The sequence below is a fragment of the Pongo abelii genome, chromosome 10, assembly GCF_028885655.2.
Source record: "Pongo abelii isolate AG06213 chromosome 10, NHGRI_mPonAbe1-v2.0_pri, whole genome shotgun sequence".
In the NCBI taxonomy this organism is placed as follows: domain Eukaryota; kingdom Metazoa; phylum Chordata; class Mammalia; order Primates; family Hominidae; genus Pongo; species Pongo abelii.
In genome coordinates, this window is record NC_071995.2 from 91,986,543 (window position 1) to 92,001,370 (window position 14,828).

A 14,828-nucleotide genomic window follows, 5' to 3' on the forward strand; every position below is an offset into this window, starting at 1 on the left:
CTACAAAGCCATCAAAAATCCAGACTCTTTCCAGCTGACTGCTCCATCATTCCAAGGTCAAGGCCATCCTGGGATTCTACAATAATGATCATTAAATCCACATTCCAAGAGGAAGGATGAAGTAGGGAGCAAAAGGTGCATACCAGTTGGCTTTAAGGAAGTCACATGACCACAACTAGGATTGCAAAAGAAGCTGAAAAATGTAATTTTTTTGTTTTTTTGTTTTTTTGAGACAGGCTCTCAGTCTGTCATCTGGGCTGGAGTGCAGTGGCACAATCTTGGCTCACTGCAACCTCTGCCTCGCAGGTTCAGGTGGTTCTCGTGCCACAGCCTCCTGAGTAGCTGGGATTACAGGCACATGCCACCATGCCAGGCTAATTTTTTGTAAAAAAAAAAAAAAAAAGTGTGAATTTTATAATTGTGAGTAACCATATACCCCTGAATTAGGGGTTCTGTTAATACAGAGGAAGAGCAGAAACATCTGTTAGGGGATAGCTTGCAGTTTCTGCTATAGATTTCTCAGTTTCTGGTGGGGACATTTATTCCTATGATTTAAGGTATAACATTTATCTTAACAAGGCAAAGCAAACACTTCTTAAAAAGAACACTTAGTGCTTACTAGAAAAACAGGGTCTTGATTTTTGGTTAAGTTTGAAATAATGTGGTCTCCTAGAAAGGTTTATTTGTTAATTATTTTTTTAGGCCAGTCAACTGAAGCAGCGGGAGTGGAGATGGAACAAAGAAATCTGTAACTGGTTATGATCAATGAGTTGTAAACACCGCTGCACTTGAACCAGCCAGTTTTTGGCTGTCAGGAATAACATTAAAATAAATCTGCCTTTGCCATTAGCCTCATTGCTTTTGCTAGCACCCTATATTCTAGTCACACAGGCCTCATTTATTTATTTATTTAGAGACAGGGTCTTGCTATGCTTCTCAGGCTGGTCTTGAACTCTTGGCTTCAAGCAATCCTCCTGCCTCACTATGCCCCCACCCCAGCACCAGTTGCTGGGATTATAGGCTGAACTACTACACCGTCTCTTTTGTTTCTTAAAAGAATCATACTACTTCCTATTTTAGCGCCTTCACACCGGCTGTTCCCTCTGGCCCTCTTCCTCTACCTAACTTCTATTCTTCCTTCACATTTCTGCTTAAATTCACTTCCTCAGGAAAGCCTTTCCTGTCCTGAGTACACTAGTCAGATGTTCCTGGTATGTGCTCCATTGACATCCGTTTCCTCTGAGACACTCAACAAAACTGTCATACAATAATTAATCCCATAGTATATATTTAGTATCTGTCACCCTCTGACGATATAATCTGTGAAGACAAACTGCTGCTCTGGTGTCTGGTACATATAATAGGTCCTCAATAAATATTTATTAGATAAGTAAATGAATTAGAATAAATTAAAAATCTAGGAGTTGCAGGAAAACACCTAATAATGAATTAACTTTAAAATGAAAAATATCATCTTGAGAGGCTGAGGAAGGAGAATCGCTTGAGCCCAGGAGTTTGAGTCCTGGCTGAGCAAAACAACAAGATCCCATCTCAGAAAAAAAGATGAAAGCTATATTGTAAGGATTTCTCTCTCTTTCTTTTTTTTTTTTTTTTGAGACAGGGTCTTGCTATGTCACCCAAACTGGAGTGCAGTGGCACAACCATGACTCATCGCAGCCTCAACCTTCTGGGCTCAAGTGATCCTCCCACGTCAGCCTCCTGAGTAGGTGGGACTAGAGGCATATGCCATCATACCTGGCGAATTTTTTTATTTTTTGTAGAAACAAGGGCCTCACTATGTCACCCAGGCTGGTCTCAAACTCCTGGGCTCAAGTAATTCTCCTGCCTTGGCCTCCCAAAGTGCTGGGATTACAGGTGTGAGCCACCATGCCCAGACTTCATTTTTTTTTTTTTTTTTGAGATGGAGTCTCACCCTGTCGCCCAGGCTGGAGTGCAATGGCACAGTCTCAGCTCACTGCAACCTCCGCCTCCCGGCTTCAAATGATTCTCCTGCCTCAGCCTCCCGAGTAGCTGGGATTACATGCACCCGCCACCACGCCCAGCTAATTTTGTATTTTTAGTAGAGATGGGGTTTCACCATGTTGGCCAGGCTGGTCTTGAACTCCTGACCTCATGATCTGCCTGCCTTGGCCTCCCAAAGTGCTGGGATTACAGGCGTGAGCCACTGCACCTGGCCCCAGACTTCATTTTTAAAAAACAAAATTTAAAATTTTTTGTACAGATGGGGTCTCACTATGTGGCCCAGGCTGGTCTTAAACTCCTGGGCTCAAGAGATCCTCCTCCCTTGGCCTCTGATAGTGCTGGGATTACAGGCAGAAGCCACCATACCCAATGTAAAGATCTTTAATAATCGAAATAATCCTTTAAGTCCTGATGATCTCTAGGAGGCTTGTGGTTCTACACTGACAATATTTAGGGTGTTCATAGGAAAAAATATGTGCATACGTGTATATGTATATTTATTTGTATATGTATATTAACAGTAATAGGAGAAAACCTAAAAATAATGTATTTGTGTGAAAGAAAGGGAGATTGAAGGAGAATCAGGCTATCTAGTTCCTATCTCAGCTCCACCATTTACTTGCCATAGAACTTTAGAATAGTACACATAATGTGCTCAATAAATGTTAGCTATTATCATAATATAGATAAAAGAAGGGAGCCGGGTGCTGTGGCTCAAGGCTGTAATCCCAATTACCCAGGAGGATAAGGCAGAAGGATTGCCTGAGGCCGGGCGTTTGAGACCAACCTGGGCACTATAGCAAGACCCTGTCTCAAAGAAAAAAAAGTAAAGAAATGTAAAGTGAAAAGTTATATATCAAAATGTTAGCAGTGATTATCTCTTGGGTTTTGTTTTTAAAATCTGCATTCATTTTTTTAAAAATCTGTTTTATTTGTTGTTGAGATGGGATCTTGCTGTGTTGCTCAGGCTGGTTTTGAACTCATTGGCTCAGTCAGTCCTCCTCGCTCAGTCTCTTGAGTAGCTGGGATTACAGGTGCACTCCACAGCACCTAGTCTAATCTATATTTTGTATTTTGAAATAAGCATGGCTCAGTCTAGCACAGTGGTTAAGTTCACGAGCACTGGTAATAGTAGTTCCTGGGTTCAAAGCACAATAACTTGTGTGACTTTGAACAAGTTGTTAACCTCTCTGTGCCTCTGTTACTTCTGTTTGTAAAATGACAGTAACAATAATTGTTTAAGTGTTTAGAAAGATCATTCCTTTTTTTTTTTTTTTGAGACAGAGTTTCACTCTGTCACCCAGGCTGGAGTGCAGTGGTGTGATCTCGGTTCACTGCAACCTCCGCCTCCCGGGTACAAATGATTCTCCTGCCTCAGCCTACTGAGTAGCTGGAATTACAGGCGTGTGCCACCACGCCCAGCTAATTTTTGTATTTTTTAGTAGAGACGGGGTTTCACCATGTTGGTCAGGCTGGTCTGGAACTCCTGATCTCATGATCCGCCTGCCTTAGGCCTCCCAAAGTGTTGGGATTACAGGCGTGAGCCACCGTGCCCTACCAGAAAGATCATTCCTAATAGTTTGGTCTTAAGATTGCTCTGGAGTCTTTGCTCTCTGATTGATACAAAGAATGACTTTTTTTTTCTGGGAAGTTACAGAAGAAAAGGCAATCCTCTTTTAAATGGAAGCCATTTGATGCCAATTCCAAAGTTCTAGAATTTTGTCTGTTTGTCATTCTACTAGCATGAATTTAAAGCATTTGTAGCTGAGCACAGTGGCTCATGCCTATAATCCCAGCACTTTGGGAGGTTGAAGTGTGCGGATCACTTGAGGTGGGCGAATCACTTGAGGTCAGGAGCTCGAGACCAGTCTGGCCAACATGGTGAAACTCTGTCTCTACTAAAAATACAAAAATTAGCTGCGCATTGTGGTGGGCACCTGTAATCCCAGCTACTCAGGAGGCTGAGGCAGGAGAATCCCTTGTACCCAAGAGGTGGAGGTTGCAGTGAGCCGAGGTCACGTCACTGTACTTCAGCCTGGGTGACAGAGCAAGACTCCGTCTTAAAAAAATAAATAAATAAAATAAAATAAAGCACTTTTATGTAGGCCAATATAAGTTATTTGCTGGTATTTCAGTTTGTATTTTTGGAAATTATACTTTTTAAGTTGCTAGCACTGACCTCTTAAGTTAGGAGCACTTTGTGACATGGCCTCTCTTAACTACTCTTACATCATCGTATTTGTTTTCCTTCTACCTTTCTCACTGCCACTCCTGGGAGGCCCTTGCTTAAGGTTATCCTCCTCCACCTGATTTCTAAGCCTTGGAATTCCCTGGGGCAAGCTTCCAGGCCCTTTATCTTTTTTTTCGATACCTAGTCCAACCTCTACTCTCCAAACACACCTCTTCAAGTACCTGCCTTTTGTTTTTTGTTTTTTTGAAGATGGGGGTCTCACTCTGTTACTCAGGCTGGAGTGCAGTGGCATGACCATAGCTCACTGCAGCCTCAACCTCCAGGGCTCAAATGATCCTCCTACCTCAGCCTCCTTAGTAGCTGGGATCACAGGTGCACACCATCAACCTGACTAGTTTTGTTTATTTTTTGTAGAGACAAGGCCTCACTCACTATATTGCCCAGGCTGCTGCCTTGTTCTGTATCTCCACTGGAGTGTCTCAGAGCCATCTCAAACTCAACAACTCCCAAACGGAAGTATGCATTTCCACCGTCATCAGACTCCCCAAACCTGTTCCTCTTTCAGTCTTCCTTGTCTTATGAAGGGCGCCACTGTCAACTAGTCATCAAAGCATCACCTGAAGTATCTTCCTCCCTCTCAATCAATCCATCAGCAAGTTAAGTCATCACTTCCAATTTCAAAATACATCTGGACTCTTCCTGTCTCTCCATCTCCACTGCCACCACCCTCCATCACATGATTTCTTGACTGCAGTACTGCAGTAGCTTCCTTGCTAGACTTGCCTGCGGTCTTGCCACTCTCCAAACCACTCCTCCCAGGGCAGCCAGAGTAACCTTTTAAAAATAGAAATCAAATTATGTCACTTCTTTTGTGTAAAAATCTCAAGAGACAGGGCTCACTCTGTCACCCAGGCTGGAGTGCACGGCACGATCATAGCTCACTGCCGCCTTGACCTCCTGGGCTCAAGCAATCCTCCCACTTCAGCCTCCCACTCCCAGGGTAGCTAGGACTACAGGCACACAGCACCACCTACTCTATTTAATCTCTACATATGTCCTGTGTCCTAACTCCATGTTAACCCCTCCAAGGCTTATGAAGCCCAACATGACCTGGCTCCGACTCTCCTCATCTCCTGCCGCTCTCCTCTGCACCGTCCACCCTACTCCAGTATATGGTAAGCTATTTCCACCACATTAAAGCTTTTGTGTAAGTTGTTCCCTCACTCAGCCTAAACCTGTCTCTCCCCTCTCTTCCCCCAAAAATGTTGGTTTCTTTTCTGGTCTCAGCTTTGTGAGACCTTCCCTGGTCCCACTAAGTGAGTCGCCCTGTTGGGGAATGGTCCCACTTAGTGAGTCGCCCTGTTGGGGGCTGGTCCCACTCTGCTCACAGCCATCAAGACTTGCCATCTGGAATTATCTGTGATCCATTCTTCTTACACTTTACGCAGGGAATGTTCAACCAGTCCAGTTGACTGCTCATTCAAATCTGTTTCTCCTCTCTGTCCCTTCCTATTGCATAGTCCAGAAAGACATCATGGGTGGCTTTGGAGGATGGACACGACTGGAAATGACACAGATGGGCCCTCTGTGGGGTTCTATAAGAGCAAAGATTAGCCTCCTGATATTCTGTGGGAAATGAGGAGACACACTACACAGCCCATATTTAGTTTTCTTTTCTATGTGATCTGTGTTCACTTACTTTCAATACTAGTCACTTCAGGAATATGGTTCTTAACTTGTTGAGGGGTTTATCAATTCCCTGGAATACATAATAAAAGCTATAGATTCTTTCTTAGAAAAATATACAAAAGCAAAATTTTGCAAATCATGGGAGAAGGGAATTCCCAGGCGACCGCTTCTGCTTTACCAGCCAATCATCTACTGTCTCGGATACTTGCAGCGTTATCTAGTCTTTTCATTCATTCAGCAAACACTTACTGGAGACCTATAATGAGACCAAGCACAGTCTGAGATGCTGGGTTTGCACACAGTAAAGAACAAGATAGACATATGTCTCTGCCTTCACGGAGCTTACATTATCCAGCATAAGAGACATTAAACGAGGCTGGGTGTGGTGGCTCACGCCTGTAATCCTAGCCCTTTGAGAGGCTGAGGTGGGCAGATCATCTGAGGTAAGGAGTTCGAGATCAGCCTGGCAAACATGGCGAAACCTCATCTCTACTAAAAATACAAAAATTAGCTGGGCGTGGTGGTGGGCACCTGTAATCCCAGCTAATTAGGAGGCTGAGGCAGGAGAATCGCTTGAAGCTGGGAGGCGGAGGTTGCAGTGAGCCGAGATCATGCCACTGCACTCTAGCCTGGACGACAGAGCGAGACTCCGTCTCAAAAAAAAAAAAAAAAAAAAAGAGACATTAAACGAGCAAACAAATAATCAATATAAAGTCAGGTAATGGTAAATGCTCTGAAGGAAAATAAAGGGGGGCATGGAATAAAGGTGGGTGAGGCTATTTTAATGGTGTGGTCCTTTCTAAGATGATATTTGAGAAAGACCTGTAAAGTCATGAGAAGAGGTGACAGAAGCACATTGTTGGCAATGGGAACAGAGAGTGCAAAGGCCCAGGAGTCTTTCCTTCCTACTAAGATGGAAAGCGAGGTCCAAGATTCTGCATATTTACTTCCTCCCATAATAGGTAGCCAGCACAGTTCTGAGGGCACAGCGCCAGGTTTTCCGAGTGCAGGGCCTCTTCAGGTTCTGATTTCAAACGTCCAAATCCTAGCCGCCACATTTCAGGGCTTCTCTGGAATGTCTCTTCTCCTGGGAAACTTTAACTCATCTACTAAAGAGCAATCTATGATTTCTCTGAATATTAACATAATTTTTTTAAAAAGTACTTGTAGGTTTGCATGGTGGCTCATGCCTGTAATTCCAGCACTTTGGGAGGCTGAGGCGGGAGGATTGCTTGAGTCAAGCCTGGGCAACATAGCGAGACCCCATCTCTACAAAAATATAAAAAATTAGCTGGGTGTGGTGGTGTGCGCCTGTAGTACCAGCTACTCAGGAGGCTGAGGTGGGAGGCTCTCTTGGGCCCAGGAGGTAGAGGCTGCAAAAAAAAGAAAGAAAAAAAAAAAAAGCTTGTTACTTTCTAAGGGTATGTGTTTGGGGCAGTGATTTTGTTTTTCTGGGTACCTTAGTAACATTGCGGCCACGCTTCCGCAACTAAAGGCAAGAGTCCGTAGCAACGATCCCCGCTTTCTCTCTGCACCCGGGCCGCTTTCCCGCGGAGACTACTTTTCCCAGAATGCCCCGCGGGCCGGGAGGACGCGCGCAGCGCTGTTTCGTGGGACCAGGATTGAAACAAGATGGCGGGCCCGTGGTGAGAAGCCGTCAAGGTAACCCCTTCCCTCTACTCCTCCTGTCGAGGACTCCCTCGAAACTGGGCAGTCTCACAGTGTTTGTCGGCAGTTGTCGAGGTCTCCCGCCTGTCGTTCCCGGCAGGGCGAGGTTGCCTGCATCCCCAGCCTTTGTCCTTCCTGCAGAAGGGCCGGCATGTGGCTGCGCGCTTCTTATAGCGCCCCCTTTGTTCCCTGGCGGACGCCCGTGGGGAGGTGATGCAGCTTGTGGCTCTAGGGACTCCTTTAGGTCGAAGAGTTCCGGTGCTCCTGGTAGCCTGCTCCTCAAACCTCTGACCCTCAGAGGCTCTGTAGCTTTTGTTTTGGGGTTGAATTCCGGGCTACGGGACTTGACCTCCGAAATGATCTTCCTGGGGTGAATAATCTGACTCCCAGCAGGGTGTGCTTGCCTCTGGGCTTCGGACAGAGGGGACCTAATTTCCCCCAAGATGTTTTATTCGTGGTCAGAGGTCATGGGTTTACGTCCCACGCATGTATTAAGCAGCGACATACTGAGCAAGTAATCGATTGACCTCCCTGAGCCTTTGTTCTTCATCTGAAATGGAGATGCCTGCTTCACAGACTTGTGAAAGTCAGAGCACATATTGTATATGAAAGTGGGTTGTAAACTAAAAAGCACACCTATGAGCTCAGGGTTAACGGTGTTAATGTACTGGCAGTGCAAGGTATCAGTGTGAGTGGTTTAGACTAGCAAATAAGAGGGCCTGTGTCCTAATTCTCTTTTATCACTATTGGGGGAAGGGCACGGATACTCATTGAAGACTATTAAAAACAAGGTTTAACAATGGTTATTTGTCATTTATTCACAACAGGCCATGAAGATTGTGGTTTTCCCCATTTTGTCATTGGAGAAACAGGATCCTTTAGTTAATGACTTGTTTAGAGTTTCCCAGTTTGGCAGTGACTGACTCTAAAGTCCTTGGAAACAAGACGTTTAAATTTTGTACTTTAGTTTCTTCGTGAATCAGAATAAAGATACCTCACATGATTAATACGAGAGCAAAATGAAATGGTGGTGAAAGTACCTTGGAAAGTTAAAAACCTTATACACATATAAGATAGTGAAATTTTATCTGGGACTTGAGGGCATTTATGAGTTCCTCCAATTGAGGAATAGCCTAAGGATAGGCCTTGTTTGATATTCTTTATTATTATTATTATTATTATTATTATTATTAATGGCTCAGGGCAGACAAATATTTAATCAGAAACAGGATAGTACTGTAAGTGATGTAGTATCTTGTGTATGGAACCTTGGAGGTTGTACACAGACACACTAGCATTATGAGAATGAGTACTCTGTGTACCATTTGTGAGTGACTGTTTCAAGAGTAGTTACACATTTACTGAGTATTCATTAAGTGGAAGGAGCTGCACTGGGTCCTGCAGAGAAGTTTGCATTTAAGATAAATAGTAATGGACATAGTTCCAGTGGTTCTGATCTTATATTCTGTCCATGTTGCTCTTCGTCCTGTTGTTAAATCATGTGGAATTGCCAAGTTGTTTAAAAGCATTGCTTCAGTTGACTTCTAGGCAGTGATTCTTACCTTGTTCTTGTGGTGTTTAATATAACTTAAATTTACCATAGGTAGCACTGATTTTTCTTTTATCTCTTCAGCAGGAGTAGAAATTGGTATGCTTAGAAGCAGATTTTAAAAGCAGTTTATCTTCAAAACATCTTTTTTCATACCACTTGATAAGCATCTTGAAACACCATGGCTGTAGCTGCAGTAAAATGGGTGATGTCAAAGAGAACTATCTTGAAACATTTATTTCCAGTCCAAAGTAAGTGAAATTTTTTTTTAATGTTTAAAAAGTTTTAAACTTTTAAGAATATAGAAAATTTAAAGCATTTAGTTATTGTATATGCCTGTAATTTGCAGGAGTGTTTGCAATAATGGAAAGTGGGAGAAAACCTAAATGTCAGTCAAAAGGGGAATGGATAGGTCAGATGTGGTGTCTCATGCCTGTAATCCCAGCATTTTGGGAGGCTGAGGTGGGAGGATTGCTTGAGGCCAGGGGTTTGAGACCAGCCTGGGCAACATAGCAAGACCCCCATCTCTAAAAAAACATGTGAGTCAGGGAGGGGAATGGATAAATTATGGTACATCTTAACTGTGACTGTCATGTAGCTGTTACTGACATGGAAAGATCTCCAAATAGAAACAAAAAAGCATGTCAGAACCACATCTATATATATCTATCATATGATCTTATTTATATGTTTAAAAGATGACCCATCATATGCATATGTGCATATGCATAAATGCAGAGGTAAAAGGTCTGGACCAAACAGTGGTTATCTGTGTAGCCCACTCTTGGGATTTGACTGAGGGTAGGAGTAAGGGACTGGTCAAGGGTAACTTTCTGTTGTTCGATTACATGTATTACTTTTTTAGTATTTCTCTTTTTTTTTTTTTTTTTTGACGGAGTCTGGCTCTGTCGCCCAGGCTGGAGTGCGGTGGTGTGATTACTTTTTTAGTATTTCTTAAAATGTGCGAATAAAGGGTAAATTCACAGTCCCATCTTCCAAAGATAATCATTGTTAATATTTTGGTGGATTGTCATTGTGTTTTTTCTATGTACCTAGCCATTTTAAAAAAATGAAATGTAATTTCTGCCTTTCTTTTCTAAAGAACTGTATATAGTTAGTATTTTCTCGAAAGCCTGTTAATACATGTTTGACAGTCAAAGCATGGACCCAAATAAGTAAATAGAGTATTAAAGTCTTTTTTCTCAGCCAACTGTGCTTTCTTTTTCCTTTTCCTGTCTGTAAACAGAGTTTATAGCTCTTATAAACAGCTCTTATAGGAAGCTTTCCATTTCTAAAGTAGACATGTATAGAAGGCTACAGTAGGTTTGCCTTTTTATATTTAACTATGTCAGCCAACTTTTTATTTTTATTTTTTATTTTGGATTCGGGGGTACATGTGCAGGTTTGTTACGTGGATATTTACATATACTGAGGTTTGGGCTTCAACTGAACCCGTTACCCAAATAGTGAACATAGTACCCAATAGGTAGTTTTTCAACTCTTCCCTTCATCCCTCCATTCTGTTTTGAGTCCCCAGTGTTTATTGTTCCCATCTTTGTGTCCATATGTACCCAATGTTTAATTTGAAGAATAGAGTAAAAGTAAAGTAATAAATAGGCAATTTGTTATGCTTGAGACGAGGAAAATATTTTACTCAGTAAACACCTTTGTTGAATAGAATGCTCAAAAGTCTGCCAGATCCTACTCTATTTTATTTTATTTTATTTTTTGAGACTGGACCTTGCTCCATTGTTCAGGCTGGAGTGCAGAGGCATGATCTTGGCATACTGCAACTTCTGCCTCCCAGGTTCAAGTGATTCTCCTGCCTCAGCCTCCTGAGTAGCTGGGATTATAGGCACCTACCACCATGCCTGGTTAATATTTGTATTTTTAGTAGAGGTAAAGTTTCACCATGTTGGCCAGGCTGGTCTCGAACTCCCAACCTTGAATGATCCTCCTGCCTTGGCCTCCCGAAGTGCTGAGATTACAGGTGTGAGCCATTGCGCCTGGCCTAATTTTTGTATTTTTAGTAGGGGAGGGATTTCACCATGTTGGCCAAAACTGGTCTCAAACTCCTGACCTCAAGTGATCTGCCCACCTCAGCCTCCCAGAGTGCTGGGATTATAGGCGTGAGCCACCGCACCCGGCCACCAAATCCTGCTCTTATAGGAAGCTTTCCATCCCTGCTTCCTTGCTTGCCCCACTCTCCCATTTTTTAGGGCCCTAAACATAGAAACATTTATTACAATATATTCAAAGTAAAATCAACTTAGAATTCAGTAAATAGAACAGGAGATTGCTTAAGAGACTTTGGATATAAACTAAAATAAGTTACAACAAAACTACAATCAGCTTTTGATTATCTAGGAGCATTTTTGTTGTTGAGAATTGGGAGAAAGACCCTTACTTCTTAGACTCCTCTTTGCCTTGCAGGAACCCAGCTCCTAGGCTAATGAGAAGTCACATCCAATCAGTTTTTACATAGACTATGTTTTGAAACAATTAGTCCTCACACAGGCCCATCAGAAAACCAATTAATATGTCCCTGGATAATTGAAAATTGTTTATATATCTTTTTCCCTACTGGATTTCCCACTAAGTTTGTACTGTATCTAATTCATTTTGGTGTCCCTGGGGCCTCTCATTCATGATAGGAGATATATCAGTGTTTGTTCAAGTAATCTGAATGGATTAGAGTTACTCTCAAAATATCTAGTTAACTAAGAATTAGGTTACCCTAGAAAATCATTCCATTATCAGTCATCCTAATACTCAGTGACCTAACTTCTTATATCCTAAAAGTCCCTTATACTGCAAAGTTCCCATTACTACTATTATTGAAAGTAAAGGGCTGGGCAGGGTGGCTCACACCTGTAATACCAGCACTTTGGGAGGCTGAGGCAGGCTCCGAAGTTTGAGACCAGGCTGGGCAACATGACGAAACCTCATTTCTACAAAAGTTACAAAAAATTAGCTGGGCGAGGTGGTACACGCCTGTGGTCCCAGGAGGGAGCCAGCTTACTCAGGAGGCTGAGGTAGGAGGATGGCTTGAGCCCAGGAGTTCAAGGCTGTGATTGTGCCATTGCACTCCAGCCTGGGAGACAGAGTGAGACCCTGTCTCAAAAATAAAAAATTAAAATTAAAGAAAGTTTCATTACTGTTATTATTGATGTTTAATAAAAAAGGGAAGGACAGTAAGATTGGAGGCAAAGCGAAATCATGATTAAGGAAGAAAGTTCAGTGAGCAAAAATAAAAAGCCTTCCTTATATTCTAGAAGGAATATTTTAAAATTTCCCAAATGGTCAGGCAGCCTGGGAATGTAGAACACTTTACAGTTTTCAAAGCATGTTAAGCCATTTGGTCCTTATAACAGCTTTGATTTTGGTAACCCATGTAGCCTTATCCTCTTTATGAAGGTAAAGAAACTTGAGTTCTGTGGCCCTCATAAGTTCACCCAGGGTCACATATTTGGTAAACTAAAACTGTGACCAAAATCTAGATCTCCCCACCTTACTTTGTCCTGTATACTTTCTATTGTACTTCGTTTTCTGTAGCAAGGTAAAATACTGAGCATTTGAAGATGGGACAACTTTTAGCTTTCATAGCTCTTTCAAAATGCAATTAAATATATATATGTAACAAGAATAACTCATAAATTACAGAAATTATTGTTAATTGAAATTCTTTTGGCACATTGAGCTTGATTGCTGTTAACTTTGGCATTGGTCCTAATTATATAGTTAGAGCTTCTGCTACTTCTATATCCAGAATTACTTCCATTGGTAAAATGTCAGGTAATGAATGTTTCTTTATTTTTTTTTTTGAAGTGAAGTCTCACTCTGTTGCCCAGGCTGGAGTGCAGTGGTGCAGTCTTGGCCCACTGCAGCTTCGACCTCCCTGGGCTCAGGTGATCCTGCTATCTCAGTCTCCCAAGTAAGCAAGACTACAGATGTGTACTACCATGTCTGGTTATTTATTTATTTATTTATTTATTTATTTATTTTTGAGATGGAGTTTCGCTCTTGTTTCCCAGGCTGGAGTGCAATGGCATGATCTTGGCCCACTGCAACCTCTGCCTCCCAGATTCAAGTGATTTTCCTGCCTCAGCCTCCCAAGTAGCTGGGATTATAGGCATGTACCACCATGCCCGGCTAATTTTGTATTTTTAGTAGAGACGGGGTTTCACCATGTTGGTCAGGCTGGTCTCGATCTCCTGACCTCAGGTGATCTACCTACCTCAGCCTCCCAAAGTGCTGGGATTACAGACGTGAGCCACTACGCTTGGCCTATGTTTTGTATTTCTTTGTAGAGATGGAGTTTTGCCATGTTGCCCAGGCTGGTCTTGAACTCCTGGGTTCAAGTGATCCACCTGCCTCAGCCTCCCAAAGTTCTGGTATTACAGGCGTGAGCCATGATGCCCAGTCCTTATGAATTTTTCAAGTATCAATTATGCAGAAACATTTGAGAGGCAGTTCGGCAATCACTTTTTAATGTGTAGGCACTATAGGGGACACAGTAATGAACAAGGTACAGTTCCTGGCCTTAAGGAACTTATTTAGACTTGTAGGTGAAACAGACATCTAGCAACACTAAGAATGCCCAGAATATGAGGCAGAATGTGATAAGTGTGTCATGAGGGCACAAACAAATGTGTGCGTAAACACAGAGTAGAAATTTTACTGAGTTTCTTGTTAACTAAAATATTGTTGTCTTGAGTTTTCTTGTCTACAAATGTCTGTGTAAACACAGAGTAGAAATTTTACTGAGTTTCTTGTTAACTAAAATATTGTTGTCTTGAGTTTTCTTGTCTGCATATTTCAGAACACTTAATTCTGCCACCTAGTCACGTTTCTTTCAGTGAAAATGTATATCATCTAGTTGGTTTGTATTCAGAGATACAAAATTGTATTTTTTTAATTTATATTTTTTATTATTAATTTTTTTTTAATAGAGATGGGGTCTCACTATATGACCCAGCTATGTTGCCCAGGCTGGTCTTGAACTGCTGGATCAAGCGATCCTGCTGCCTTGGCCTCGCAAAGCGCTGAGATTACAGGAGTGAGCCACCACACCCCACCAGTTTTAATTTTTTTGGAAACGATTTTGCTCTGTTGCCCAGGCTAGAATTCAGTGGCACAATCATAGTTCATTGCAGCCTCACCCTCCTAGGTTCAAGTGATCCTTCAGCTTCAGCCACCTGAGTAGCTGGGATTATAGGTGCATGCCACCAAGCCCAGCTAATTTTTAAAAATATTTTTTAAAGATAATATCTCACTGTGTTGCGCAGGCTGGTCTCAAAATTCCTGGCCTTGAGCAGTGTTGGCCTCCCAAAGTGTTGAGATTACAGGCGTGAACTACCGTGCCTAGCTTTATAAACTTCTTTTAATATTAACCCAATCCATGCATAATTAGGAAGGTCCCAGTGATGTCAAACAAGAAAATAAAATATGGGCAGGCACAGGAGCTCACACCAGTAATCCCAGCACTTTGGGAGGCCAAGGCGGGCTGATCACCCAAGGTCAGGAGTTCAAGACCAGCCTGGCCAATATGGTGAAACCCTGTCTCTACCAAAAATACAAAAATTAGCCGGACATGGTGGGCGCCTGTAATCTCAGCTACTCGAGGGGCTGAGGTAGGAGAATTGCTTGAACCTGGGAGGCGGAGGTTGCAATGAGCTGAGATCGTGCCACTGCACTCCAGCCTGGGCGACAGAGCGAGGCTCTGTCTCAAAAAATATAATAAAATAA

The 14,828-nt window shown here is 42.5% G+C and overlaps 1 protein-coding gene across 8 annotated transcripts in view; it reads left to right on the plus strand.

Moving 5' to 3' along the window:
• MRPL42 (mitochondrial ribosomal protein L42) overlaps nucleotides 1–14,828 on the plus strand; it is a 60,402-nt gene that overhangs the window by 17,572 nt on the left and 28,002 nt on the right. For 2 of the 8 annotated variants that reach the window (XM_024256072.3, XM_054526298.2), the window contains exons 1-2: nucleotides 7,421–7,525; nucleotides 9,168–9,331. In XM_024256072.3, the coding sequence (XP_024111840.2) occupies nucleotides 9,262–9,331 (70 nt within the window). In that variant the 5' untranslated portion in view covers nucleotides 7,421–7,525; nucleotides 9,168–9,261. 8 annotated transcript variants of the gene reach the window in all.